The sequence below is a fragment of the Pelodiscus sinensis genome, chromosome 5 (genome assembly GCF_049634645.1).
Source record: "Pelodiscus sinensis isolate JC-2024 chromosome 5, ASM4963464v1, whole genome shotgun sequence".
NCBI classification, from domain to species: Eukaryota; Metazoa; Chordata; order Testudines; family Trionychidae; genus Pelodiscus; species Pelodiscus sinensis.
Window position 1 is genome coordinate 52632864 of NC_134715.1, and position 27808 is coordinate 52660671.

At 42.8% G+C, this 27808-nt stretch overlaps 1 protein-coding gene across 4 annotated transcripts; it reads right to left on the reverse strand.

Annotated features, from left to right (window-relative positions):
• Nucleotides 1–322: 322 nt before the first annotated feature.
• PRMT9 (protein arginine methyltransferase 9) lies at nucleotides 323–24910 on the reverse strand. Of its 4 annotated transcripts, none has more exons than XM_075930001.1 (14): nucleotides 24747–24885; nucleotides 23425–23800; nucleotides 22486–22693; nucleotides 21884–22032; nucleotides 19599–19835; nucleotides 18177–18344; nucleotides 12219–12321; nucleotides 7401–7507; nucleotides 6626–6818; nucleotides 4594–4777; nucleotides 3499–4204; nucleotides 2368–2521; nucleotides 1821–1943; nucleotides 323–1602 (listed from the first exon to the last, which is right to left on the reverse strand). In XM_075930001.1, the coding sequence occupies exons 3-14, from the start codon at nucleotides 22669–22671 to the stop codon at nucleotides 1387–1389; spliced, it is 2526 nt and encodes an 841-aa protein (XP_075786116.1). In that variant the 5' UTR covers nucleotides 22672–22693; nucleotides 23425–23800; nucleotides 24747–24885; the 3' UTR covers nucleotides 323–1386. The 4 variants fall into 4 exon arrangements, with proteins under 4 accessions (XP_075786116.1, XP_075786117.1, XP_075786118.1 ...); XM_075930002.1 differs by lacking the exon at nucleotides 23425–23800 and adding an exon at nucleotides 23922–23963 and having other exon boundaries at nucleotides 24747–24853; XM_075930003.1 differs by lacking the exon at nucleotides 23425–23800 and having other exon boundaries at nucleotides 24747–24910.
• Nucleotides 24911–27808: the final 2898 nt, after the last annotated feature.

Below are 27808 nucleotides of genomic sequence, written 5' to 3' on the forward strand. Positions count from 1 at the left end.
TCTATCCCACTTACTGGCAGACCTGTCCTGTACACTGGGTCCCTCATTTTGGCCCCACCTCAGAGTGTAGGGGTGCCCACAAAATCCCAGAAGAGTTAATTTGGTCTGAGGCTTTGAACCCTCATCCTACCCCAGGGGCTGGAGTGCCAGGAGAGTGAGGTGTTGCAGTTAAGATCACATCACTCAGGTTTGGGAAGCTTTGGAAGGATTTTTTTTTTTTTTGCATCTCACTTGGATGGTCCCCACAGATTTTTCTGTGGGTCAGTGGCCCTGATCCAAAACAGGCTTCCCCCCCCCCATAAATAAAGACAATGCTGAAACGTGTGTTTGACATTTTATTTAAAAATGAAGACTGGTGGCCAAGCCCCCATCTGGCTGCAGCATCACAATGCTCCTGTACCTCTCGCAGACCCCAACCGTGAGCCCACCATACACCTGAACTCCTCACATCCCTGAGCTAGCATCCCCATCACCTCCTGAACCCAAATTCCCTCCCCGAGTTTGTACCTCTCACCCCTTCCCACACCCAAATCCCTCCTTTCCACCCCAGAGCACACACCATCTGTCTTAACCCAGTGAGTAAAGCCTGGGGACAGCAAGTGATGGAGAGGAGGGAAACACAGAGGGCAGGGCCTCAAGGAAGGGGTGTTGTCTTGGGGAAGGGATGGGGTAGATCTTGGCTTGCCCTGACATTTAAAAAGTGATCTTGGGTGTAAAAAGGTTGGAGACCACTGCTTTAGAGTTAAGTTCTCCTGTGATCAAACTTATGCTGCTGCAATTGTAGGGGTAGCACTGACTCAAGAACAAAATCAGTGGAGCCTACAACCAAGGAAACAAACAGTTTCAGAGGAGGGACTGTAGTCACACATGGTACTCATGAGTTTATTTTAAAATTGCCTCCTTAATAAATCTTAGTGTAACTTAAAATAGTTGCCACAAAAGGTGGGGGATTGAGGGAAGGATCTAGTTTCATAAGATTGCATTCTATGAATGTAGATGTTTATACAGTGCTTACTGCTAAGGTATCTGAGTATGCCTGCCATAGAAGTAACAGCTTCCTCTGTAGCTTGCACAATGGAAAATTAGAAATAAAGTAATCAATTCAGTTAATGAAATTTCCTGCTACAGAACAAGATATGACTTCACCATAACAGTTCAAAATGCACAATCACTTGTACTTCCATCAGTAGGTCCTCATCAAAAACACTTTTTTAATCAATAATAAAAACCCCTTTTGGACCAATACATAAAACCTATGTTTTAGGCTCATATTGTATTTAACATCTCAAGTACTGATCCATTCTGCTAGCATGCATAGATAATTAGATTTAAGCCAAGATCATTTTCTGATTTCAACTTGTGAACCAGTTTCCTGGTGACTACTCTTCACTGTTTTACTGTGATGCTGACACTGCTTTTATAGTGCTGAATGCTGAGCACAAGTTCATCTCCAAGTTGAACTAGGATGGGTTTGTCAAGAACAACTGCAGCCTGTTTCCAGTGGGAGGAATCACTCGATGTATCCAAATAAATATCATCATCTAGATGTATATGATACCAAAATGGGATAGCAGTGACTTGGCCAGACTTACAAACTTGCACCTGAAAAAAAAAGAGAATGTTTAAGGAAGTAGAAATCTAATTTTCAATTCTGATTTTATTTGTATTATGGCAACATATGCATCAACAACAACAAAAATGCAATGGCTCAAGCTTGTTCAAATCTACTTCAAAAGTGGTCTGTACTGAAATAGCTTTTGTACTGAACTTTTCAACTATGATCACGAGGAACTGAAAAAAATGGTGTGTGCTCTACTTACCTTTACTTCTCTTTTGGAGCTGTTCAAATAGGGATGCATGAGATCTAGTCTTAGAAGCGCTGCTGGCTTGCTTAAGGGCATACATGGTAATGTGGAAAGATCCAAACACACACGAACAGGCACCTAAGGAGGAATACACCAGGCTTTCAGGCTTAATTATACAACAGCAACTTTCTATTTCTGAATGATATAGCGTTAGAATGCTAAAATAACTATCACTTCTAATCCTTTTTAAAACCTGGATTGGTACAACTTGTATCAAAGGAAAGTCTCCTACCAAAGTTGTTTTTCTGAACACTGAAGTGTTGGAAGTCATAACTTTTACGGCTCTCCATGTCAGGCCACAAATGACTTCTGTCCTATCTGAAGCATCAATATTTATGCACAGAAATTAGGTCATAAAATATGTTGAAAAAAATTATTCCAACATTATTAAAACTTCCAAAATTCCTTATGGATTCCTTGTATCGAAGTTGTGGCCCTGAACTGGGCATTTGTGAATTTTGAGAGCTATGCTTGATATTGAAACATCTCACTAACTTCCTACCTTGAACTGGTTGATAAAAGGTGCTATATTAAACCCAAGTGTGGGTTCAGTCCCTTGAACTGCACTTTCAAGTACTAAGGATTGCGATTCTACGAGCATCCCATACATCACCACATATTGTGGGAATATCTTTCCTCCAGAGTGAAGCAAACACCTATAAACAGAGAGAAAGATATTTAATGCCAAAATCTGTTCTCCTGTTATTAAGACAACTAAACTTACTGCATTAAGGTTTTAATTCAGGATGGGCACTTAAGTTCCACTGAAGTCAGAAGTGTTACAATTCCCTGAATTGGGACCCAACAACTATTCAGATGACTCCCAATCTAAAATATCTTATCAAATTCTACCCTGTTTGGATTTTTAATATGCCAAACTGAGGATGCAAAATTTCAATTATGTGGCTAATCGAATAGTCGATGCAATTTGTATTAACTATTTGATTAGTCGATAAGGACGCTTTCACCTTTGAAGCGTGGCTGTTGCTACACTTCAAAGGCGGAAGTGCTGTGGGGAGCATGGGCCAGTGGGGAACTCAAGCAGTCCCCCACTGGCCCCATGCTCCATACGGTGCTGCTGTTTTGAAACACCACAGGGAGCCCGGCCTCAGGCTCCATGTGGCATTTCAAAGTGGCAGCGCTACCTGGGGTCAACAGGGGAGTGCCCAGCTGACCCCAGGCTCCACAAGTGGCACTGCTGCTTTGAAACACCCCGCTGTCACTTTGAAACGCCGTGTGCAGCCCGGGCCAGCTGTGGATTCCCAGCTGGCGCCGGGCTGCATGCGGCATTTCAAAACAGCAGTGCTGCATGGAACCCAGAGTCTGGTCCCAGGCTCCATGCAGTGCTGCCACTTTGAAGTACCCACTCCTTTAGCAGCCTCTTTCTGATAGAGGCAGCAATGGGGGGGGGGAGGGGGGGCGGGAGAATGACTAGTCGTTCACATCCCTATGCCAAGCATAAGATTTTTCCTAGGTTTTTTTAAATCATATAGTGATACATTTCTATAAAAATTAAATAATTTATCTGATTGTCTTTGACCAAAATATCTATATTGGTCACGTAAGTGGAAGTTTGGAGTTCCTAGGAAGGTTCTCTCTCACCTTCAAAAGATTTATAAATGTCATACAGTACCTGGATATTGCTGCCTTTTCCATCACCTCCTGCTGGATTAAACCTGAAGTCTCTATGACGTCCAGAATTATAATACTCCACAGTTTGTCTGATTTGGGTCTCTGTAACACCACATTCTCATCTTCCACGTGGCTGAGCCAAAACTCTAATGTATCTTTAGGGAAATGGTTGGCTTCTGAAATTATGTTTAGGGCTCTTTGATGCTGCTCTTTTTCAACAGAACTGTAAGCTTTAATTGGCCCAAGTTTGCCAGCAATTATTGGCAGAATTGAAAAACCCTCAGACACATCTAATACATATAAAGGGTCATGAGTTGAATATGTGTTCTTGTTTTGACTCTCTTCAAAATTCATCTGACTGCCACGACCATCAACATCCATTGCCTGAGATTCTTTCCATGGGATCAAGGATGACAGCACTTTGCCAATAGCAGTATTAAAGCATTCATGGTATGGCACATTGTTCAGAAGTGCAATTTCAGTGGATTCCAGCACGCATTCCTGCCCCTTGCCATCCAGTTTACTAGTAGTTTTAAGACCAGCCAGAGCACTACATAGTTCAGCCTCATTGCCCAAAGCCAGTGTATTCTCCCTTTCAGTGTCCATCACGTACTCTGAAGTCAAAACAGAAATCTTCTGGATCCTCAAGTAACAATCTTGGCAGCATACTTCCATCATCACAGTGTCTCCAGGTTTTACTGAATAATCTTATTAAAACATTACAAATGGTACATTAATAAGGGAAATTATTAATTATAAGATAATATCCATACAAATGTCTAATCTGTGGTTTTAGGAGGCAAAAGCTACACTAGAATCATTCTCCATCTACTAATGAGGAAACCATAGGCAGAGAAGAGGGATAGTGAGGGTTGGGGAAAGGTTTAGTTACAAATGATGTAAAAATTGCAAAGAATATCCAGAGAGCCTAAAAAAAAGAGAAATAAGGACTCTGCTGTGGTTAGTGATGTTTTATCCTTTTCCCCTAATGTGATCCCTTAACTCTGAGGCAAATTGATAGCATCCTTTTAAGACTTGTTATGCTCAAACAAAATGTTTTAAAAAAAGTTAATTCTGCCATGGAAAATCCACATACCAGGAAGGCCCTCCACAGGGTAGACTGCTTGTTCCCAGCAAGTTTCCTCACTGGGACTTGTAGACAGACTGTGCTCATCATCAAGCTGCAGTACAAACCAGACCACAATAGCATCCAACATGCCTTCTTGAGTGACAGGTATGCTGATCTTGCAAGGCTTCCTAGTTGCCAGGCTTTTCAATTCCTGATCACGAACGGTAAAAAGAGAAATAAAACTTGAGTATGCCTTTCCCCAACAGTGATCGCTACCTGATGTTGAAAATGGGATGTACGTCACATTCCTTTTTACTATTGAGAATGTAAGTTTAGAGCATGTTTTTAGATTTAATCCCAGAAGCTGTTCATTTTATTTTTGAATTTGTACTTTGATATGAAATTTCAGCTCCCAACTGCTATCAATCTTATTTTAAAACAGAATATGTTTGAATGACATGGTTTGAGAACCAACACTGGGCATGGGGGGGGGAGTAACTGAGTTGCCAATGTATAAAGAAGCTTCAGATTTTTTATGGCAAAAAGTTGCACCTTCATGAGTATTCACTTGTGTCAAACAAATGAAACTGAATACATTTGTTTTCACCTACCTCTTCATACAGTAAGGCTGGAGCACGCTTTATTTGAAAATCTAACTAATAAAATGTTTAGAGTTTCACATTTCTAAATCTTATAAAATGTATGTAAAGATCTTATAAAATGAATTATGTAAGATTAATAATGTATATATATTGTCACAAACTGAGGACATCAGGTATAAGATCAAGCACTTGACAAGACACTAATAGTATATCAGAGAGAAGCCAGAGGTGGTTGTTGCAGCATATAATATATTCCCTGTAATATATTCAAGTGCTTTTCTTCATTTATTGACTTCCAATGTCAGAAAAGGTAAACAGGGAAAGTTACCGATACAGAACACAGCAATTCCCAACTAATCTCTAGCTAAGAATAATTTGTATCTATATAACAATTATTTTAAGCTCTTTTGTATCACTTGGTGCAATCTCCTTTCCATGAGTCAACAAATCAGAACATGCATGAGCGAGCATCAAATTATATGGCCTTTGCAGTCTGCAAGGCCATCATTGGCTCAGAGACCTACATCTTAATTCAGGTGTATTTGGTTCATACACAAAAAATAAACCTATTTGCATTGTCAAAATATAAATGTACAAGATGGTTTCCATAAGGGAAAAATATCAAAAGTTGGTTGAATGGTGACACAAGGAGCTTCCTATCCCACCCTTTACTGCAATTATCTATAAACAGCTCATTGTTAAGTGGTAATGTTTTGACTTGAAATATACCCTTTCATGTGTCATCCTCAACAATTCAAATGCATTCCTATAATTTTAGTGGAAATATGATCAGTCACAACTCATTTATATACTGCAATCCTAGGGGTAAAAATGAAGCAATGAGACAAGAGCACATGGACAAACATATAACACATTTGATATATTTACATATCTTTACACTGCAGTTACTGCAGGACCCTTCTTGGGTGTTGTCCCTGTCCCCATCTTTGCTTCTGTCCACATATAAAACCCACTCACCAAAATTTAGTGATGCTAAGTTAACCTAACTAGAGGTAGAACCAGGAGTTCACATGCCACTTTTCCTGGTAGCCTTCCCACTTTGAGAATGAGAATGCAGCTGAATTACTTGAGCACTAACAGTTCTCCAGCCCCTATCCTTTATTTCCCTCTATGAACCCAGAAGGAAAAAATTCTTCCATAATCCAATGAGAAAGATCCTGCAGCACAAGGAACCATATATCCTAAAAAGTCTTAGTGATATACACAGGTGAGTGCAGTCCCAGCAAGCACACATGAACTCAGGTATGGGTTTATAGCATGTCTGTTCACACCCAGCGTAGGCTAACTTGGGTGCTCAAACTCAGCTACCTAACATCCAACATAACTGCAATAAAGAAACAACCTTAGAGACAAGCCAAAATTTTGCCTTTGCATCAGCTGCCCTACACTTTTGTTTGCTTGCATTTTAGGGTGTAAACCAGTGAAGAAATCATTACCTCCAGATTGTTGAAATCCACTGTCATGACTTGAAAGGGTTCTGTTAGAGGCATATACCCCCCAGGAACTCTACTGAGTTTTTCAGTGGTGTAAGGTTCAATAGTTTCTTCCGAGTTCACAGAAGCATGAATTGGACTACAGAACTCTACCGTTTCTGCCAAATGCACACAGGCAACTTCTTGTATTCCCACCCTGGGAGGGGAAAGGAGGAACAGAGAGCAAGAAAACGACAATCAATCCTAAATTAAACAAATCAAGGCCTATGAATGATTATAATGCTGAAGTTTTCAACAATAAACTACAATAATCCATACTGCATAAACTATAATGCACTCTCTTTCCCAGTCTCAATATGTTTTCAGATTAATAAACAATGCTCTTTCATTGGAGAGGTTTGTCTTTTAGGTAAGAGAAGCCATTCTGGAATATGGTGAAAAAGTAAAGCGTTTGCAACTGGTCTAAATAAAGACTAATGCAATACCAAAGGCAAGAAAAAAAAAACTTGCCAAGGTTACAATCCCCAAATGAATTTTGACAACTCCAATACAGATCTAAAAGTTCATCAGAACCAGCTCAGTCACTCAACCATACAGAATTCTGTTCATACTTTGCACTGCTGCTTAAGTTGAGGGTCTCATTTAAACTACACACATAATACATACATATATTTGTGTAAAATAAATTAAAAAAATCCCCCTTTGTTTAAAATGATCAAATTTCTTTTCATAAATCTGTCACATGTGAGCTCCATATCTTGTCAAAGTATAAACACACCTGTGATGTCTGCGTATCTCTTTGCATTCCACTGCCATCCCAAATAAAATAGCACCTGCAGGAATAACTTGACCATAGTCTTCTGTGCCAAAGTCTCGATTTTTAGGCTGTGAAAATGTAAATAAATAAGATGGTACAGTGGGATGAAGATCTATTTCTTCTGGTACTGCTGATTTTAAGTTTGTTATTTCTGTGTCTCCGTCATTACTATCTCAAAAACTTTAATAAATATTCTCAAGGTTAATTATGTTTTCAATTTTTAATGTAATTGCAACCAATTCAACTTTTGAGCAAATACAGTGAATTAAATGATGTCTCTCTTCTTGGAAAAACAGCCAAATGTATAGTATATATACACACAATGAAGGAGGAATACTCTAGAGCTCGAACCTATAGCTATTTTCCCAATTTTTTCATTTCCCACAGTATTTCAAAATACTCTGTTGAAACTATTGCATCCACAGCTACATATACTTTCATCAAAACAAATTGCTGGCATGTTAAAGGTTCACTTGCTAGAAGGTAGTAATTTTTTCCTAATGTATCTGCCTGAAGAATATCCCACTTTCAATTTCAGGCTTAACTGTAAAATAATATTTTTTCTGTAACTCCTTGTTTCTCAGTAATACCAATCTGTATCAAATATGAATTTTCAACTGATTAGAGAGGATGTCTGAGAGAAACAATGTGGTTTTATCAATCTATCCCCTGCTTATCTTGCTTAAATTAATTACTGGGAAAGTAATAGCTTCAATATATGTTTTATATTACTTTACTTTTTCCACCCTCTTTCAGCATTGGTTGTTTTCTCTGTGTCAACTACAGAGTAGAAATGTAAAAGTCTAACCAGTTAATCAATAAGCTTGATGATTACTGATTTCAGTTAACCATTAAACTCTGCTGCTGCCCTGCACACCTGGGATCCCATCTGCTGGAGTGGAGTGTGCAGCCGCAACACTGGGTACAGGGCTGGCAGCTGGCTTACCAGGCATCCTGCAATGCCACGTGGTGGCAAAGCTCCCAGGTGCAGAGCTGGAGAGCTGCTGGAACCCTGGGCAGTCATCCAGGATGCTAGGGAGGGAAATCCCAGGGGCAGGGTCACAGCAGAGTCCTGTATAAACCCTGCAATCTTCATTCTCTGATTAAATGTTACCTGATAGAAGTTTAATAGGTTACATGTTTATTCGTTTTACATATTATTTATATCCCTACTGCGTACTTTTTCTCAAATACTGTATTTCTTTTCCATACTTATCTTGTTCTAATCAGGTCTCTGTATTTTAGATATAAGTTGGCTTTCTGTTAATTGTCTTTTCTGCTCTATTCACAGTTTCAACATAAACAAGCTGCTGGTAGATACGTATGAACTCACTGAATGACAACACAGAACAAGGCAGAAAGAGTGAATCAGAAGAAGAAAATATTTATTAGATTGTTAGTACTTCTAAAACTACCCCTCTAATGGAGCTGTACGTAAGCTTTCAATTGCTGACACAGTAGTTCATTGTAATTTATAATTTTAAACCTTTTATTTGATCCATCTGATCCTAACCTTAAGGAATACAAAAGGTTAGTTAAAAACATGCATAATGAATATGCCAAACTATTCCTGTTTAACACAAGAGGTCATCAATTTCTAATACAGCCGATAAAAACCCTTCACCTAGATCAGGGGTGTGTAATAATTTTTAGTGGGGGGGCCACTCAAGATTTTGGTAAGTGGACACGGGCCACACTTCTATGGAGGGGGTCTAGGACCTGGGACTGGAGGTGGGGTGCAGAAGGGAGCTTGGGATAGAGGAATGGGGTGGAGTGGGTATGGGTGCAGGAGACAATTCTGGACTGGCGGTAGGGAGTAAGAATGGGTGCAGGATCTGGGAGGGAGTTGTAACCTTGGGAGAGGATACAGGGGGTTTTGATGGGAGTAGGAGGGGCTGATGATCTGGAGCAGGTAACTGCGGGGGGGAAAGAGATGCAGGGGGAAATGAGATGAGGGGAGTGCCAGAGATAGGCTGCATCTGGGAGACTCTTATCTAGGTAATTCCTAGCCAGCAGCCCAGCAGGAACCTGAGTCTGCGGGGTGGGATACTCCCATATGGCTCTGCTCCAGCACTGGGGAGAAAGGATGCTTTGCTCTCTGCTCCTATCTCAAGTAAAATTTCTCAGCTCCTATTGGCTGGAAATTGGCCAATGGGAACTGTGGGATTTTGCTGGGGATGGGGACAGTGCACGAATTCTCCCATCCCTGCCCAGTGTGCAGAGCAATCAGCAGGCCAGCTGTTTCAAACAGCGTAAGCTGCAGTGTAGTAAGGGTGCAGGCCAGTTGGCCATGGGCCAGATCCAGCAATGTGCTGGGCCAGATACGGCCCACTAACTGTCTCTTTTCCACCTCTGACCTAAATGGTGATTTTAAGGTAATATTTTTCTTTTAGTTTGGGAGGGAAATTTTTCACAGACTGCATCCCTGTAGGGTAAATTGAGGCAGTCCATGGTATCTTGCTGAGAACTGACAAACTCAAATCTGAAAGTATTAGGCCAGCCCTGGGAAACATACAGTACCACAGTTACTGTGACCCTAGATCCCCTGGCAACCTCATTCTAAAAGGGCCTCACTTTGATAAGGTTGGTACCAAACAACCGCGCGGGATTGTTTTTCATTGTCTACTTTGTTCCTAGAAAATAAGCTTGGATCCCAAAGATCGCGCCAAGGCAATACCACCCGTGCAGGAGATGCGTTATATTTCCGGCCGACAAAACGACCATCAACATGCCTTTGTTTATGTTGGCATACTTAGTTTGTTAGGAATAACACCTGTATTAGTGATAACATGTTTAATTGGCAATGGGCGGAGATACTGTGTAATTGTCGTAGACCATTGGCTTATGTGCATATCTCACTTCCGCTGCTAGACCTATCAAATCACTTCTCCTCCATCCATCTGCTACCTATATAATCTAATGTATGTTTTGGTTAAGTTAGTGCTCACCGGGTTAACCCCTGATGAGTAGTCCACCAGCTGTGTGAACCAATAAATCCTCTGCTTGTTTTCACCTGCACCCAGCATGTCCAGAAATTATTCCCTACAATCCCTTTATTTCATAGGACCTAAACAGAAGTTTGTTGACACAAGTAATACACAGTAGAGGTTTTGAGGGGAGAGTTACATTTACATAGTCTTAAAGGCAAGACGCATGTAGCAAACTTTCCTTTCCACAAAAGAGGCACTGGCATCTTCCAGGTTTTCAAATTAATCACCAAGGAACTATTAAATATTAAATGAGAATGAAATGGAAGATTTAACAGATTGTAAAAGAATGTTCTCTAGTATTATAAGCATAAAGAGAGGTATACTAGTTTCTATTAATTACATACATGATGAATTTGGTTTCAATTAGGGATGTTAGCAACAATCAACTAGACGACTAACTGATAAGCAGGAGCCATCCTGCTTATTGTATCCCCCCCACCCCACCCCGCTGCAGCTCTGCACTGTACAGCAGAGAGAAGCCAGTGCACATGCTGCCCCTGATCCATGCATTTCTTTTCATTCAGCCTGGTGGGGGGGGGGGGGGGGAGGAAAGGGGGTTTTGTGTGTGTGTGTGTGTGTGTGTGCGCGCGCGCATGGTGATGAATGAAAAGAAATGCATGGAACAGGGACCGACTCAGTGCCTTTGTGCGTGGCTTCCCTACACTGTGCAATGCAGAGTGGCAGCTGGGGAGGTTATGCACTGGCGTTAGCCAGAATGAGCCCTGGGACTGCCTACCTGTATTGACTAATCCACTAGTCGACAGAAAATCTGTCAACTAATCGATTAGGAAAGTAACTGCATTTTAACTTCCCTAGTTTCAGTCACAGTGAAGCCTTTTTTTTTTCTTTTTCTTCAGGCTGCTGTTTCAAATCCAGCCTAGACTCTACTGCATGGCTTTTTGGTAGCTGTGTAGTGTCTTAATACTTAATTATAGGTTGGACCTTCCTAGTTCAGCACCCTTAGGACCTGACTATCCTGGATAAGGGATTTTACCCTACCAGGGGAGGTAATATCTAGCTCCCTTGCTGCGGCCTACTCACAGGCTTCCTGGCTCCTCCCACAGCCCAGCTGAGCAGCATGTCAGCTCTCGCCTCCATTCCCTTGCTTCTGCAGCCCAGCTGAGCTGCATGCTAGCTCCCAGCTGTCCCCCATGGCATGCCGGAGTCACATGCTAGCTCCAGCCATCCCTCCGCTTCCACCCTCTCTCCTCCACAACCCAGCTGAGCCGAGTGCAAGGCTTCTGGGCTTTTGCCCAGTCCCCCAGAGCATTACGCAGGGCTCCTGGCTCCCCACCCTCCACCGCGCACCATGACTTTCTGATCTTGGAATGTCTGTGGTCATTCCAGACCACAGATGTTGCCGGAGAAGAGAGTTCCGGTTTATAGAGGTGCAAGCCAGACTGAAACCTGTTACAGGTTGCACTACATATGTATTACAAATGTCATCCTTATCAGCACCAATGATAGACACAAAGGACAAGGACTGAAGGGCCATAAACACTTGAACTACCCTCCCTACACTGCCAGGTTAGTGTCGAAAAACATCAACAAGGCAGTGTTATTCACAGGGCTGTGTCACTGCTTGTCTATTTACATACAACAGACATGATACAGTACTTGTGCTAACAAAGCTGTCAAACCTCACTTTCACAAACATTAAGTGGCTAAAATTTAAAAATAAAACATTAACTCTTTATGCATTAGAAAGAGGGGAACATATATAAGGATGTGTCATGTATGTATGTCTCAATGTGGTCCTGATTTATGAGCAGCTGAATTTATCACCTACCTTTGGTTGTAAAAGCAAATGCTCCCAAGCATGTATCAAACTCTCCACAATCCCTTCTCCAAACAAACCTGCATCTACAGTTTCTGTGACAACCAGAGAAACCCTATGAAAAATTGTTGTTAAAGAAAAGGTAGTTACAGTTTTGAAATGGTAATGGGTATTAAAAATTTCTTCTAGAAGCCAAACCTTTTAAAGAAAAATACAAATGTAAACTGAATCTAGATGTTGATAAAAGCTGTGCTTTTAAAATATTAATTAATGTAACTGAGAAGCAAAACACATCCAGCAGAAGGACACATTTCATGTTGTTGTTATTATAACACATTATTCAAAATATAGATAAGTTTATAAACACTGAGCAACAATTTACCATGAAACTTTCCAGATAATACTTATGAATCATTAGGTGTGGGAAGAACCTATGTGAAACACAAAAATAAACAGGATCTTTCAAACAGACTTGAAATATGGCAGACCATATCCCAGAACTCATGCTTATATGTAAAATAAATTTAACAGTGAATTAGCATTAGAGAGAGAGTCCATCACATTTTTGCTCCATCATCAATGAGTTTATTATGTATTAAGCTAAAGCATTCAAACAGTGCAATTTTATAATTATACTTAAAATAAAACTTCTAAGATGGACATGAAAATAATGTAATTTGAGACTAAAAACTAAGGCAACTATATTAATCTTAGATTTGTCTTAAATTGTTACAACCAACAGCAGCAAGACTGAAATGAATAAGCTTCTGTAAAATAGTGTTGAGTCCATACCAGCAACCCTTAACAGATTTCTGCTATTTAAATTTACAGCTTCCCAGAAGAATCCCATTTGAAAACAACTCTTAACCAGATGTGTGGAAAACTACAATGCTGGATTAAACTGTGGTCTGCCTACACTAACAGCTTTTTGGGATGTGGAGTGGATTGTAGAACAAGTAAATACACCCTTAAAGACAAAAACAGAAAATAAAGTGAAAACATACTAATGCTACACGAATACATGTAAGTGTGAATAAAGCCAAAATGAAATTACCAATATTAAAATTCTCATAATCTGAACAAAAAGATGCTGATGCCCTTTTCTGAAAGCTACCAGAGAACCTGAACTTGCTAAGGATGAAATCATTGTGACAGCTGCCAGTAATCAGTCTGAGATGCTTTGCAAAGAAATATGTAAGAACTAGAATCCACTTTGAGCAGTTGTAACATGGCCCTACAGATAATTACTTCAGTCTGTCGCAGAGCAGGTCCTTTTGACCACGGCCTCGCATGAGCATTGCCCATTCTGCCACAGAAAGGTCCCTCACAGAAAATGTAGGCCACTGACACACTCTGAGAAAGCATAACTTGTAAGCGCACAATGCAGCTTTCTGTGAACGGAATTTAACCTTGTAGGTATCTAAGAACAGGGAGGTGAGCATGAAAAGATAGAGCACAGCTGCAAGAGATAAATAAGACTCTCTTGACCGGTCCTTGAAGGTAGAGAGGTAGGCATAGGGAGATAAGATGCAACTGCCGTGCACACTGACCATGCCTGCACCCAGCACTGTCCACGGGGCCATCAGGCGGGCATCATGACAAATCCTATAGGGCAATATTGCACATTACCTCATTACCAGCCTATCAGGCCCGGTCAGGGAACAGACCCTAATAAAGTACCGGATATCAGGTTATGTTATAAAAGACCCTCGACCCCTTTGTTCAGCAAGGTTCCGTGTACAGGCAGTCCCCGATTTACGCGGATCCGACTTATGTCGGATCCGCACTTACGAACGGGGCTCTCTCGCCCCGGAGGTCGAGGTGGAGGATTGCTGCCTGCGAGCTCCGGGGCGAGAAAGCCCCGTTCGTAAGCTGCTCCCGGTGCCCCTGGTCTGCTGGAGACCATCTCCAGCAGACCAGGGGCACCGGGACTGAAGCCGCAGCAGCGGCGGGTTCCCGCGCTTCTGAGGCTTTGCCAGAGCAAAGCCTCAGAAGCGCGGGAACCCGCCGCTGCTGCGGGTTCAGTCCCGGTGCCGGTGGTCTGCTGGGGACCGTCCCCAGCAGACCACAGGCACCGGGAGCGAAACCGCAGCAGCAGCGGGGTCCCTCGCCTCTGAGACTTTGCCAGAGCAAAGCCTCAGAGGCGCAGCACCCCGCTGCCGCTGCGGCTCTCCTCCCTGTGTCCCTGGTCTGCTGGGGGGAGGGCGCAGCTAGTGTGGTCCACCCTCCCCCCAGCAGACCAGGCTTTTGTTGTGGACCCTGGGGCAGAGCAGCTGGGGCACTGCCGATTGGTCCTGCAGCGCCGCTCTGGGCACTACTGGACCAACCCGGCAGTACCCCAGCTGCTCTGCCCCAGGTCCTGATTCAGCCGCTGCTGGTCAGTTTCAGCAGTGGCTGAATCAGGACGCCTGAGGCAGAGCAGCTGGGGTGCTGCTGGGTTGGTCTAGTAGCGCCAAGGAGCGAGGAGCGGTGCTACTGGAGCAACCCAGCAGCACCCCAGCTGCTCTGCCCCAGGCGTCCCCAAGTCAGCCGATGCTGAAACTGACCAGCGCTGACCACAGGAAGCCTGAGGCAGAGTTGCTCTGCCCCACGCTTCCTGGAATCAGCCGCTGATCAGTTTCAGCAGCAGCTGACTTGGGGTTCTTAAGTTGAATCTGTATGTAAGTCAGAACTGGCGGTCAGTTTCAGCAGCGGCTGAATCTGGACGCCAGTTCCGACTTACATACAGATTCAACTTAAGAACAAACCTACAGTCCCTATCTTGTACGTAACCCGGGGACTGCATGTATTGAGGGCACGCGTCTTTTTGCCCGGCTGAAGGATTGATCACCCTGAGGCTGCCTTCTAACCCTTTGAGTCAAAGATAGGGGTGCGCGAGTTCTGAGTATGCTCCGAGTTCTAGTGTGTCTTAATGTTGTTATAGTTGCTGGATTTGTAAGTATTGCTTACATATATTTGTTACTGATTTAGTTAATAGTTGCATTGTGTTAATTTCACTGTGTAATTCTGTAGAGTGTAACTCAGTTCTATTAACCACACTGTGTAAATTGTATAATCTTGTGTTGCGTAGTGGCGTTGTATTTAGGCTAAGTATAAGTGTTAGAAATAGTAACCCAGGAGTTGTTAAGTTGTAAAGGTAGATTAATAACTCCACCAGCTGCCTAAAATAACCATAGAGGGGCTGGCTGTGGACGAAGTTTTTATCATCATTAGATTGGCTATGTTTTTGTATTTTTTGCTTGCATGCTACGCTGCCTTAAGCGAATTAGAGATAGTGATTTAATATAATCGAATTATAATCACAAAGTTTGTAATCAGTTAAGTGCATTTTGGTTCAGTTTTCCCCTCCTGTAAAAGCATTAGGCAATTGCTTGTTTTAAAATTCATTTAAAAGTCACTTGATTTTTGATAAAAGAACCGTTCTGTTTAATAAAAAATCATTTGTTTCACCATCATCCAGTAGTTTTCACTGGGTAGTCGGCTTTAACCCCTGGGGGCTCCCATCACATCACCGAACCAAGTTGCGACACAGTCCAGTGTCTAAAGCAGTCCTCTGTGCTGCTTAAACTTCCTCAACCTTGGGGGAGAGAATCTGGACAAAGGTAGGTCTCCACCAGCCTCCTAGAGGCCACCATGAAATGACCACCTAAAGTGCAGATTCCCTTACCTTTTGTCTCACTCCTGAATACCACAGATTTCCTTTGAGTAGTGAAGCTAAAATTCTTTGTTTATGGCATCACAGACCTACCACATATCAGAAACATCTTCCAAACTTAAATTCTGTAATTAATTGTAATGTAAGTGCAAGATGTACTGGAACAAATTAACAAATATAAATATATTTGGTAATTAGCCACATGGTTAAAATGTAAAAAAATGTAAAAAAAATAATTTGTAAGTATAAAGGCCCTCAAAAGAAACAAAGATGTCAAACTTCTAGGACACAATGTCCAATGACTAGAATCTGTTAGACAAATTTAGACTGGAAATAAGGCCTTAATTTTTTTTTTTTTTTAACAGTGAGGATAATTAACCATTAGAACTTACCAAGAGTTGTGATAGATTCTCAAACACTTGCTATTTTTAAATCAAGATTGGAGTTTTTTTTAAAAATTCCATAGTTCAAAAATAATTATATTGGAGAAATTCTTTGGCCTGCATTATACAGGAAGTTAGACAAGATTATGACTTTAGAATCACATTAAAATTACTCTACCAGTCAAGTATATATATTTTGAGAAACACCAAATTAAAAACGAGACTAACTTTTTAAAAATCCAAATTACTCTGAAGTTTTTGCTTTAACCTGATATAGTAATTTATCTTCTCACTGCGCCTAAACAAAATATGTAATAGATTTTAAACTTAGTAAATAAACGAACCTTTTGAAATCATATTCATTCCATATTTATACTGGATGGTGTTCCTTTCTTTATTTTTTTTTTAAACTTTATCCCTCTAAACTTATTCTTAGACTCAAGCCATTAGAAAGGGGTTTGGAGTGCAGGAGGGGGCTCAGAGCAAGGAGTTGGAGTTGTGAAAGGGGATGAGGGCTCCACAAGGAAGTTTAGGTGCAGGGTGGGGCTCAGGGCTGGGGCAAAGGGTTGGGACACTGGAGGTGAGCAGTGTGGGCTCTGTCTGATTGGTGCTTACCTTAGGTAGTTCCTGAAGTGACCAACATGTCCCTTCGACTCCTAGGGGTGTGCAGGTGGCTCCCTGTACTGCCTCTGCCTGCAGACACTACCCCTGAGGTTCCCATTAGTTGTGGTTCCTAGGGTAGCACATGGAGACCCCCAGGATGCCCCCCTATGTTTAGGAGCCAGACATACTGACTATTTCTGGGATCCATGTGGAGCCAGGGCAGGAGGGAGTGTGACTTAGCCCTGCTGCACTACTGACCAGACTTTTAGCAGCTTTCAATAGTCTTCAGAAGATCAATGCTGATTCTGATAAGTATCCTGGCTAATCCAGGAGGGCTCGCAACCCTAAGCGTGTGTAGATGTCTATAGTGAATTTAATCTGAAAGATGATGTAAAATTATTCTCCTGCAACCTTTATAATGTAAAGAGCTTCACAGTTATTAAATAACAGGCTCTGGTGCAAATGAGTGGACCTAGAAAGTTAATCAGACTTCCAAGTCCTATCAGGACTAGGGATGTAAAGGACTAGTTGACTAGGTCCTCCCGCCCCCTGCCTTGCTGCATCTCTCAGACAGAGGTGGTGGGGGTGTGTGGAGAAGAGGAGGATACTTGAAAGCGGCACCGCCACACAGAGCCTGGGGTCAGTTGCTCCATACAGCCCTGCCGCTTTGAATGCCACGGGGAGCCCGACATCAGGCTCTTCATGGCATTTCAAAGCGGCAGCGCCGCGTGGAGCCTGGGATCAGGTATGGACTCCCAAGCTGACCCCAGGCTCCACGTGGTGTGCCAGCTTTGAAATGTACAAGAGTCCCTGCCGGGGTTCTTGTACATTTCAAAGGCAGAATGTGGAAGTGCTTATTGACTAATCAAGTAGTCGATGGAAATTCTATCAGCTACTCAACTAGCAAAATTAATCGCTATTTAACATCCCTAATCAGGACACACAAAAGCTGCTGCCAAAAATTACAAAGAAAAAGAGGAGAAAGGTCCCTGACTGACAAGCAGAGACTGACCTAACTGACTGCATTCATGTTCTATTTTTCCCCTGTGTTTCTCCTTTCAGGTTTGTTTGCCCTAAATTCTTTTGCTTGCTAGGTAAATGGTTTTGAATGAATGGAGTTTACTCAAATGAACAGTGAAACATTATTTATGACACTGTTAAAAACTCTATCTTTTATGACAGAGAAATATTAATCTAACAAAGACAAATTTTGTGGGGATTTGTAAATACCATCTCAACAGACAATTATTTTATTCGGTTACAGTTTTTCCCACTTTCATGAACAAAACTGAAATTAAAAAAATATCACAGTAGGCTTTTCTAAACTACCTTTCAGGTATGTGCTTTGGAATTTCTATATCAAGAGACTTCATATGCAGAAGTTTGATCTTTCCTTCCATATTATTTGCTGCCACCACATCACAAGCAAGTTCATACATGGTCTTTGACAACTCGCAAGCATAGACAGAAGGTGCTCCAGCCTTCTTGGCAAACATACTGCAAAATAACAGAAATCACCACAGAAGTTAATTTATTCTTGTCCACATTTTGCTTATAAATTATTTTAGGTAAGAAAAGTCTGAATTAAAATAAATTCAGAAGTATTTATTTCATATTCTTAAGAATACTAGAGCTAATGCAAACTATAGGACTTGGGTGAATGTCAGATTTCCCCAGTATACATTGGGGAACATGAACTAAATCAGCATGTGGATACCGGACATACCAGCAGTACAGTTTGTCCAAACCTACTACAAAGGTTATATGTATGATATAAAGGCAGTAATTCATACACTATAAGGTCAGAGGGACCACTGTGATCATCTAGTCCTGGGGTGGACAAAAGCCTCTCAGCAGGCTGCATGCGACCTGCCTAGGGCTTCAATCTGGCCTGCATGGCAATTCTAGGCCCCACCTCCCAGCACACTGCCTGGGAGCCAGACACACGCAAGCCCTTTTAACTGCTTCTATTTAAAAGGCTCACACCTTCCCCATGTCTGTCGCGCAGTTTGTTGCCTGGCAGCTGCGGGGAAGGCGTAAGCCCTTTGAATAGAAGCAGTTGAAATGGCCCTAACATCCCCGGCTCCTACACGAGCAGTGAGGCTGGGAGCAATGAGCCCTTTAAATAGCAGGAACTGAAAGGACTCTCAGCTCCCATTCCCTGCTAACGTTATGCTTGAGCCATAAGAGAGGTGCAAGGCCTTTCACCTTGTGCTATTTAAAGGCCTGCCCATTCCACCCAAGACCCCATGCCTTCTGGGGCAGCGCAAGACTACTTCAATGCCTGAATTAATTCCAGTGAATTCACTTTTAAAAAATTCACACTTTATTTTCAATTTGTCTATCTTCAGGTTCCAGCCACTAGATCTTACCACACTATTATCTGTTACACAGAAGAGCTCATTATCAATTTTTTCCTTGTGTAGGTACTTATTTACCATGACCAAATCACTCCTTAGTCATTTCTCTTTTAAACAATAGGAGCCCAAACTATTTAGTTTATCACTACGAGCTATGTTTTCCAATTCAACACTGTGACTGAATGAACATGAACTAAATCAGCATGTGGATACCAGACACAGCACTGCACAGTAACAACTCTGTCTCTTTCCTTTCTTAAGCTTTGTTTTAGTAATATGATAAAATGAATTGTCATGCTTTTTTTTATAATTTAAATGTACATAATGTCTGCTAAAAATCAAGTATATTTATATTAATACTGTTTACGTAAAACATGCATTTATGACAAACCTGAGTATTCCTGTTCCTGCTCCAATATCTAGAACAGTTCTGCAACCAGAGTGGACCACCTTCTCAATGGCTTTCTGATAAATTAGATTCCTGTTGATGTCATTAAGCATAATAAAGTGCCAACGTTCTACCAGCCAGTTTGCAACACGGTAAAAATTCTCCTTTGCATCAGCAAAGTCAGGATTTAGCTTCAGTGCTTTGTGGAAATATCCAGCTGCTTCATCTCTAAAGCCCATTCTAACAGTAAAAATGACAAATAATAAGCACAGTGTATGCAGTTGGCTGCCAGACGCCTGAAAATTGAAGTAGTTAGGAGAAAAATAACATTTGTAGACATTCACTACTGAATTGTTAGGTAGCAATGGTTTTAATGTTTAGTCACAATTTGAAAACAACTTTATTTTGCTTTACGGACTATGTCTTCGTGACAGACGGGGCGTACACATTGGGCAATCAAAAGTGAGTACTAACTAATTTAAAAAGATCGAAAATAAGATGTTTTCATTTACAAGACTGTTTCAGACAAAGGTCCCTTTAATCTGCTTCTCTATAACAATGTTTTCACTAGAAAAGTAAGCTACTTGGCTAAAATTGAGTTATAAAGCACAAAATTCCTGTTTTCACTTTTACAGATATAAACTTAAATTCCGAAGTCAGTGATATGGTGGTTCTGTCTCAAAAAGGATAAAGTTAGCTTATAAAGCATGATTTATGGTTTTACTCTGTGATTTACAATGCAAAAATGAATAAAATATAACATTTGGGATATATCTAGACTGGCATGATTTTCCGGAAATGCTTTTAACGGAAAAGTTTTCCGTTAAAAGCATTTGCGGAAAAGAGCATCTAGATTGGCACGGACGCTTTTCCGCAAAAGCACTTTTTGCGGAAAAGTGTCTGTGCCAATCTAGACGTGCTTTTGCGCAAAAAAGCCCCCATCACCATTTTTGCGATCGGGGCTTTTTTGCGCAAAACAAATCTGAGCTGTCTACGCTGGCCCTTTTGTGCAAAAGCTTTTGCGCAAAAGGACTTTTGCCCGAACGGGAGCAGCATAGTATTTCCGCAAGAAGCACTGATTTCTTACATGAGATCGTCAGTGTTCTTGCGGAAATTCAAGCAGCCAGTGTAGACAGCTGGCAAGTTTTTCCGCAAAAGCAGCTGCTTTTGTGGAAAAACTTGCCAGTCTAGACACAGTCTTATTGTACTATGCATTCCTACTTCACAATTTCATCCAAGACTTAGCCGCAGTAAAACAAGTGGCATCTCATAAGGACAATCTGCACAACAAAAACAGCAACAATGAATCAGAAATGCAAGCCAGAATGTCATTCTCTGAAAATTAGAGAATTTTCATGTCAAATCTCTGAAAATCAGAGCACACTAAATTTTATCCAATCCAGGTGTAATATATGACATGATAGCTCATCACAATTCGAGTTACCAGTGATTCCAATAGACCACAATTTTAAGACTATAAGTACCATAAAAATTGCTCTGGGCTGAAATTCTCTATCTAGGAACAATTAAAAATCAACCATTTTTAAAATTTAAGAAAAACATGCTCTTTATTATTGCTCTTTATTTTAAAAAGAGATTCAGAGTGGACTATTCCAAAAAGTAATCTGGATTTCTAGTAGGAACTATGGTTTCAAGACCAAGTCCTATTCTATCATACCATGATGGTAGGAACTTGAGAGCACTGTGGGGCAGCACTTTTCGGGAACTGCACAGCTAAAAAAAATGCCTTACACTGTTAAACAAAGACTAAAGCTCAAAGTAGTCAAGAGGGAGAGACTTACAAGGTGTTCATATTCTGAACTAGCCCTCCTTTATCTTAACTGGTTGTAATGTGGGATCTTAAGAGGAACAGAAGAGAACAGAGGTAGAGGATCGTCATAACACCCACAGAAGCGTGGAACACAACCACTTACAAAAATTAAGTTACCTGAAACCATAGCCTTCACAATGGCTTTCAATCATTTTTGGTCTATTTTTTTTATTAAATAATTATTGTGTGAGTTAGTAAATGACATTTGGAAGACAGTATTTTTTATTATTATTTGTAAAGACCAAATGCATTTCTCAGAACAGTATGTTTAAACAGTGGTTACTGTATAAATTTATAGTGATTTAACAGATATGAAATTCAATATTACATATTTAACACAGTCTCCATGCTCAAAGATGCCCCTATTTAGCAAAGGTGAACCAGGTCCTTATATGTTTATTATTAATTCATAATAAATAATGCATTAAAAAAAACCTGAATATAGATTATTACAAACCTGAAGAGATGTTCCCCCATACTATTACATATTACTTCATCATTAGGAAACAGTTCCAGAGCCTGTTCATAGCAGTTAAATAAATCTTGAATCCGTGCAAGAGAAGCTAGCTCTTCAGCCCATTTGAAGAGGGTAAATTGAAAAGTTTCCTGAAAAGCGAAGCACACATTGCTAAGTCAAGTAATACACATATAAAAATTAAGGAATTGAAGACACTGGAAATTTCAGAAAAGGTAGTGTGCAATTAGTCTTGAAATGAATGCAAGGAAAGTTATTTCCTAAACAGTACATAATGTTGGAAACCCTAGTTTAGGTTCCCAGTTAGTCTATTTCTACTATTCCACCTATCCCTCCCACTAATAAGCACACAGTGTAACATATTACAGAGCTGTATGTAGAAAGCTTGTACAGTGAAAGCCAGTTCAAACAGAGCCTCATTTTACAGAATCCTAAATTCACTTATTACTTGATATCTCTTTAATTCTCCTTTCCATCCTACAAAATAAAAGCAACATCTGTTCAATAGAAAGTTCTTAAGAATGAAAAAAAATATAAAATATAACTGAGATTGGACTACCTAAAATAATTAAAAAAGCACTCACCCTGATGTCACTTTTTAGCTCAGGAGCTAGATTTAGTACCAGGAGGTAGTGGGCATATGCAGTTCCAAAATCCTGATCTTCCAGACAATGCTGAGCACTCTGTAAAGATGTGGAAACCAGTTCATGTCTGCCAGCTTTTCGACTACCTCGATGGCCACGGTGAGATCTGCCATTAGAGTTGGGCATTTTGAAGAAAATTAACTGTGCACTGCAATACAGAAAAACAAAACAAAAGATTATTATTCATGAGTTGTAAATAAAAGTAATAGGTCAAAATATTTTAAAATTCTAGCATAGAGTGAAGAAGCCCTCACCTCCTCATCTTACAAAGAGTTGAAGATGTGATTAACTTTGCACATTTTGAATAGTTCCATTGTTAAGCATATGTACAAGTATTTACAAGGGTTAAAACTGCACAATTTTTTTCTGCTAAACTTTTGAAAACCATTTAGCAGATCTCTGGAAGATCAAACTGTTTTTATAAATTTCTATATACAAATAAAAACTTATGCTTAACTATCCACAAAATTTATAAATTAAAGCTTTCCAATAGTATATACCCAAAGAAAATAGTCTCTATAAAATGATGCTGAGAACAATCTACATTGTACAGGTTGACCCTCTCTCAACCGGGACTCTCTGGTCCAACAACATCAGACCACGGATGTTATTGGACCAGACTCAGTAAGCGGCAGCCAGGAACCCAGCCAGGCTGGCTGCAGCAAGGCCAGTGGCTAGGAGTCCTGCCACGGGAGTCTGACTGAGCTAATGGCAGGGCAGCTGGAACGCCAGTAGGCTCTGGTGGGGCAGCAATTTGCTGTGGTGGGCAGTGTTCTGCTGCAGTGGAGTCAGGAGCCCAAGCAATGGAACTGCAGGCTGCCGCAGCAGGGCTAGCAAAGCCAGGAGCCCCAATAGCATGGCCGGTGCTGCCCCACTAACCTGGACAGGGTTGGGAACCCCGATGGCTGAGCAGTGGTCTGTCATGCAGTCACGAGAGAGGAATGGGAGTCCCGGCAGCAGGACTGCATGCTAGCAAGGCCACAGCTGCAGTAGCAGGGTTGATGGGGCAGGAGCACCTGCTATGGGGCAGTGGTGTGCCATGGAAGAGCTGGGAGCCCCAGCAGCGGACCGTGGACTGCTGTGGCAGAAGAGCAGGGCCAGATGATAGGTGGGGAGCTGGCTGGGAGTCCAGGCCAGAGTGAAGGCAGTGGCAAGGGAGCCAGAAATGACATCCTCTGGTCTGGCAAAACCCTCCTTCAGGACCACTGAGGTCCCGAGGGTGACGAACCAGGAAGGTCCAACCTGTAGTTAACATCTAAGAGCAACAAGTTATTACAACTTTTTCCTTAACAATAAAATATCATATATATTTGTGGATAGTTTAATCTTATGCCACATTTTATGAAATGGTGTCCTCTTTAATTTTAAATGCTTACTTGGTTCCTGCTCTTGCAGGATTTTCAGACTATATCCCAAGACTGAAAGATAGTACGGAAAACAAGTTCTCAAAACAGCAGAGATTTTTCAAGATTACATCACAAAGAAATAACAGTAATCCATATGAAAATTCATAAACTATTCTGGTTATGTAAATCCATCTGCCTATGCAACATGAGTATGACACAGACATCACATGACATAGTTATCTGCAAGAGATGGATTACCTAAAGAGAAAATAGATCAGTAAAAGTTCGGGTGATGTTTATATTGGCATTTTAAACTATATCCATCTACTGATTAGCTCTTTAGAAGGAATATTACTCCTGCTGGAGGAAACGAGTGCTGGACAGGAGAAAGCTGCCCCAGAGGTATGCTGGCACTTTGTGCAGAACCACATCCACACGTATTTACGTGGGAGCATTTTTTCTCCTACCAAGTCCTGAGGGGAAACATTTTCCTTAGTACCCGTCTGCTCTATTTTGTGTTTCTTTGGTCACACGCTGCAGGCACCATCCAGCAACTTTTGGTTAGCACCGTGACTAGTCCGTTGTTGTATTTTATTCTTTAAACCCGCCCTGGCTACAGAGGCATTCGAGGCACCACCCCGTGTGTGCGCCTGCGGAAGGCGCGAGAGTCTCCTGGGGGAAGCAGCACGAGGAGGGGCAGGTGCAACCCGCGCGGGGGGGAACTCCTGCCTGCGTGAGGGGAGACGCGCTGCTGTCTGGGTAGCAGCCGCCGGGGGCGGGGCGGAGAGCGGCCCAGGCGGGCAAGGCGCAGCACACGGGGCGGACGGTGGGGGGCGGGATACGGGGGCTGGTCACCTCAGCGCTCCTGCCGGGCGGGGCTGGCTGCTCGCGGCTCGGCCCAGACACGGCTCCGGAGCCACCCGCGGGCCGCCATTGTCGCGCCGGGCGGACCCTGCCTCGCACCGACAGCCGCTCCCCCGCAGGCCGTGCGCGGCTCTCGCGCAGCAGCGACGCCTCGGTGTCAGGGAGGTCGCGGCGCGCGCTCACCCGGCCGGGCTAACGTCACTTTCCGCCGCCCGGCGGTGGCGCGTCTATCATGTGATCGGGAGAACGGCGCATGCTCAGTAACATCTGGTGACTCCGGTGCCCTTACGCGGGGGCGACGGTCTGTGCTGGTTGCGCCCTGGGACGGGAGGGGCCGAGGAACAAAATCTAGGATGGGGGCGGGGCTATCAGAAAGGGGTGGAGAGAGAGGGAGGAGCGTTACCCTGGGCCGGGTACTGGGGCAGGCGGCGAAGAGCTGTTACGCCCAGGCAACAAATGGACGCCAGGCTGGGGACAGTCAGCGGGTGAGATGAGAGGCTGCAAATGAGGGTTCCCAAGGGGGATGTAAAAATTTGTGTACAAAAGCAAACCGGGTAACTGCTAAAAAATCCCAGCGTGGGCCCTGCAAAAGCTTATTTTAACTTTAAACGGCAGAGCCCGCCCTGAAGCCTCCTCCCTGGGAGCGGGCAGGTAGGGCTCTGGGCAGGGGTGGCCTGTCCATATAGGCGAACTAGGCGGTTGCCTAGGGCTCCAAGTTAAATGGGGGCGCCGAATGGTGGCACAATCTCATTGAGGGGTTTGGAGGCAGGGGCACCGATTGCATGGTTCACCTAGGGCACCAGTTGCTGGCAGTTAGTCTAGGGCTGCCCCTGGCTCTGGAGAGCCAGCAGCTGAGGGGCGGGACCAACCCACTACTGACAGGGGCTGCTTCTCCTACACGGCTGGAGCAGCTGCTACCTGCACTGGGCTGCCCAGGGCAGGCAGGGAGCTGCTCCAGCCCCTACTGGTTAATCAGAACCTGTAAACATTACCCATTTAGGGTGATGGTTATCAGTTAACTTTTCACATTTCTAGGCTCAATAGGAGCAGAAAGTCCACAACAGCGCCCAGTGCTCCTTAAAGGCACCTAGGGAATCAGTGGACACCTCCCAGGGGCCCAGTGTTCAGAGGCCTGATTGGCTAATCCCTGAGTCTGGCTTCCTCCTTCTGATGTGATGAATGGCCCTCAGGATGATATTGATAAGGGGGGGATCTCATAACCCTGTGGGGCCATGGGTGAGGTTTGCTAGGATCAGAAGGTACAGGGAAAAGTACAACCACATCCTAAGAAGATTTTGGAGAAACTGAAAAAGGAGCTGCAAGAACATAAAACGGGCCATACGGGATCAGACCAAAGGTCCATCTAGCCCAGTACCCTGTCTTCTAAGAGTGGCCCGTGCCAGATGCCCCAGAGGGCATGAACAGAAACAGGAAATTCTCTCCTGTCAGCCATTTCCAGCCCCTGACAAACAGAGGCTAGGGACACCATTCCTATCCATTTTGGCACATAAGTATCGATGGACCTAATCTTCATGACTTTATCAAGTTCTTTCTGGAACCCTGTTGAAGTCTTGGTCTTTACAACCTCTTCTGGCAAGGAGTTCCACAGGTTGATTGTGTGCTTCGTGAAGAAAAACTTCCTTTTGTTTGTTTTAAACATGCTACCTATTAACCCTCTTAATAGGGGCCTATCATCCTACAGGGCCCACTCAAAAGAAGCAGGAGGTAAGACTGCTCTCACCTCCTTTGACACCCCCCTACCCCCACAGAGTGTGTGCTGTGACTGGAAGCTGTTGGCTTCTAATCAAGGTTTGAAATCTAGAAGCCTCTGCTGATTGGCTGAGCAATTAGGTAGTCCAGGGCTTTATAAGCAGAGAGTCAGCGACCAGGGAGTTTGTGATCAGGTGATTACTAACAGGGAGTTTTGAGATGAAGTTGAGAAGGGGATAAGGTATATTTGCCATTCTTTTTAATCCTTTCTCTAGGAAAGCAGGTGTGGATAATGATAGGTCTGCTGTTGTTACCTGCACAGCTTGTGCCATGTTTGTCTTCCTCCTGGAAGAAAGAAGGGATTTCATCTGCACTAAGTGCAAGCTGATCACCATTTTGGAAGAAAAAATTAGAGGACTGGAGGCCCAGGTGTCAACCCTATGCTCAATCAGAGAGGATGAAGACTTCCTTGATAGAAGGCAGCGTTTAGTCCTGCAAATATGGCAGGCGGAAGAGCCAGAGAGGGCAGTACAGGACAAGGAAGAGAACTGGCAGCATGTAATTTCTAAAAGGAAAAAAAGGCCAACTCAGGAATCCCCCATTGCTATAAAGGTAAGTAATCGCTTTCAGGCTCTCTCCACAGGCACTGCGGTGGAGAATGGTTTGGGAGGGACCTCTCAAGGAAGAAATTAGAAGGGAACACCATCTACTGGATGGCATAGGATGAGTAGTCCTAGAAATGGGGGTTCCATGACCACCACCCCCAAAAGAAAAAGACAGGTGATGGTGGTCAGGGATTTCCTCCTAGAGGGACTGAGTCATCCATCTGCCGTTCAGACCTGGAATCTCGAGAGGTGTGCTGCTTATCTCTTGAGATGGGAGCTCGAATTCAGGATGTGACTGAGAGTCTTACAAAACTGACCAAACCTTCAGCTCTCTACCCCTTCCTGCTTTTCCATGTGGGAACTAACAATACGGCCAAGAATGACCTTGAGCGGGTTACTGCGGATTATGTAGCGCTGGGAAGAAGGATCAAAGAATTCGAAATGCAAGTGGTGTTCTTGTCCATCCTACCTGTTGAAAGGAAAAGTCTGGGTTGAGATCGTCGAATTGAGGAACTAAATGCATGGTTGCACAGGTGGTGTTGGAGAGAGGGCTTTGGCTTTTTCGACCATGGGACTCTGTTCTGGGCACAAGGATTGTTAGGAAGAGATGGGATCCACCTCTCTAAGAGAAGAAGGAGTATCTTTGCAAGCAGGCTTGCAAACCTTGTGAGGAGGGCTTTAAACTAGGTTCATAGAGGGGTGGTGACTAAAGCCCTGAGGTGAGTGGGAAAGTTGGAT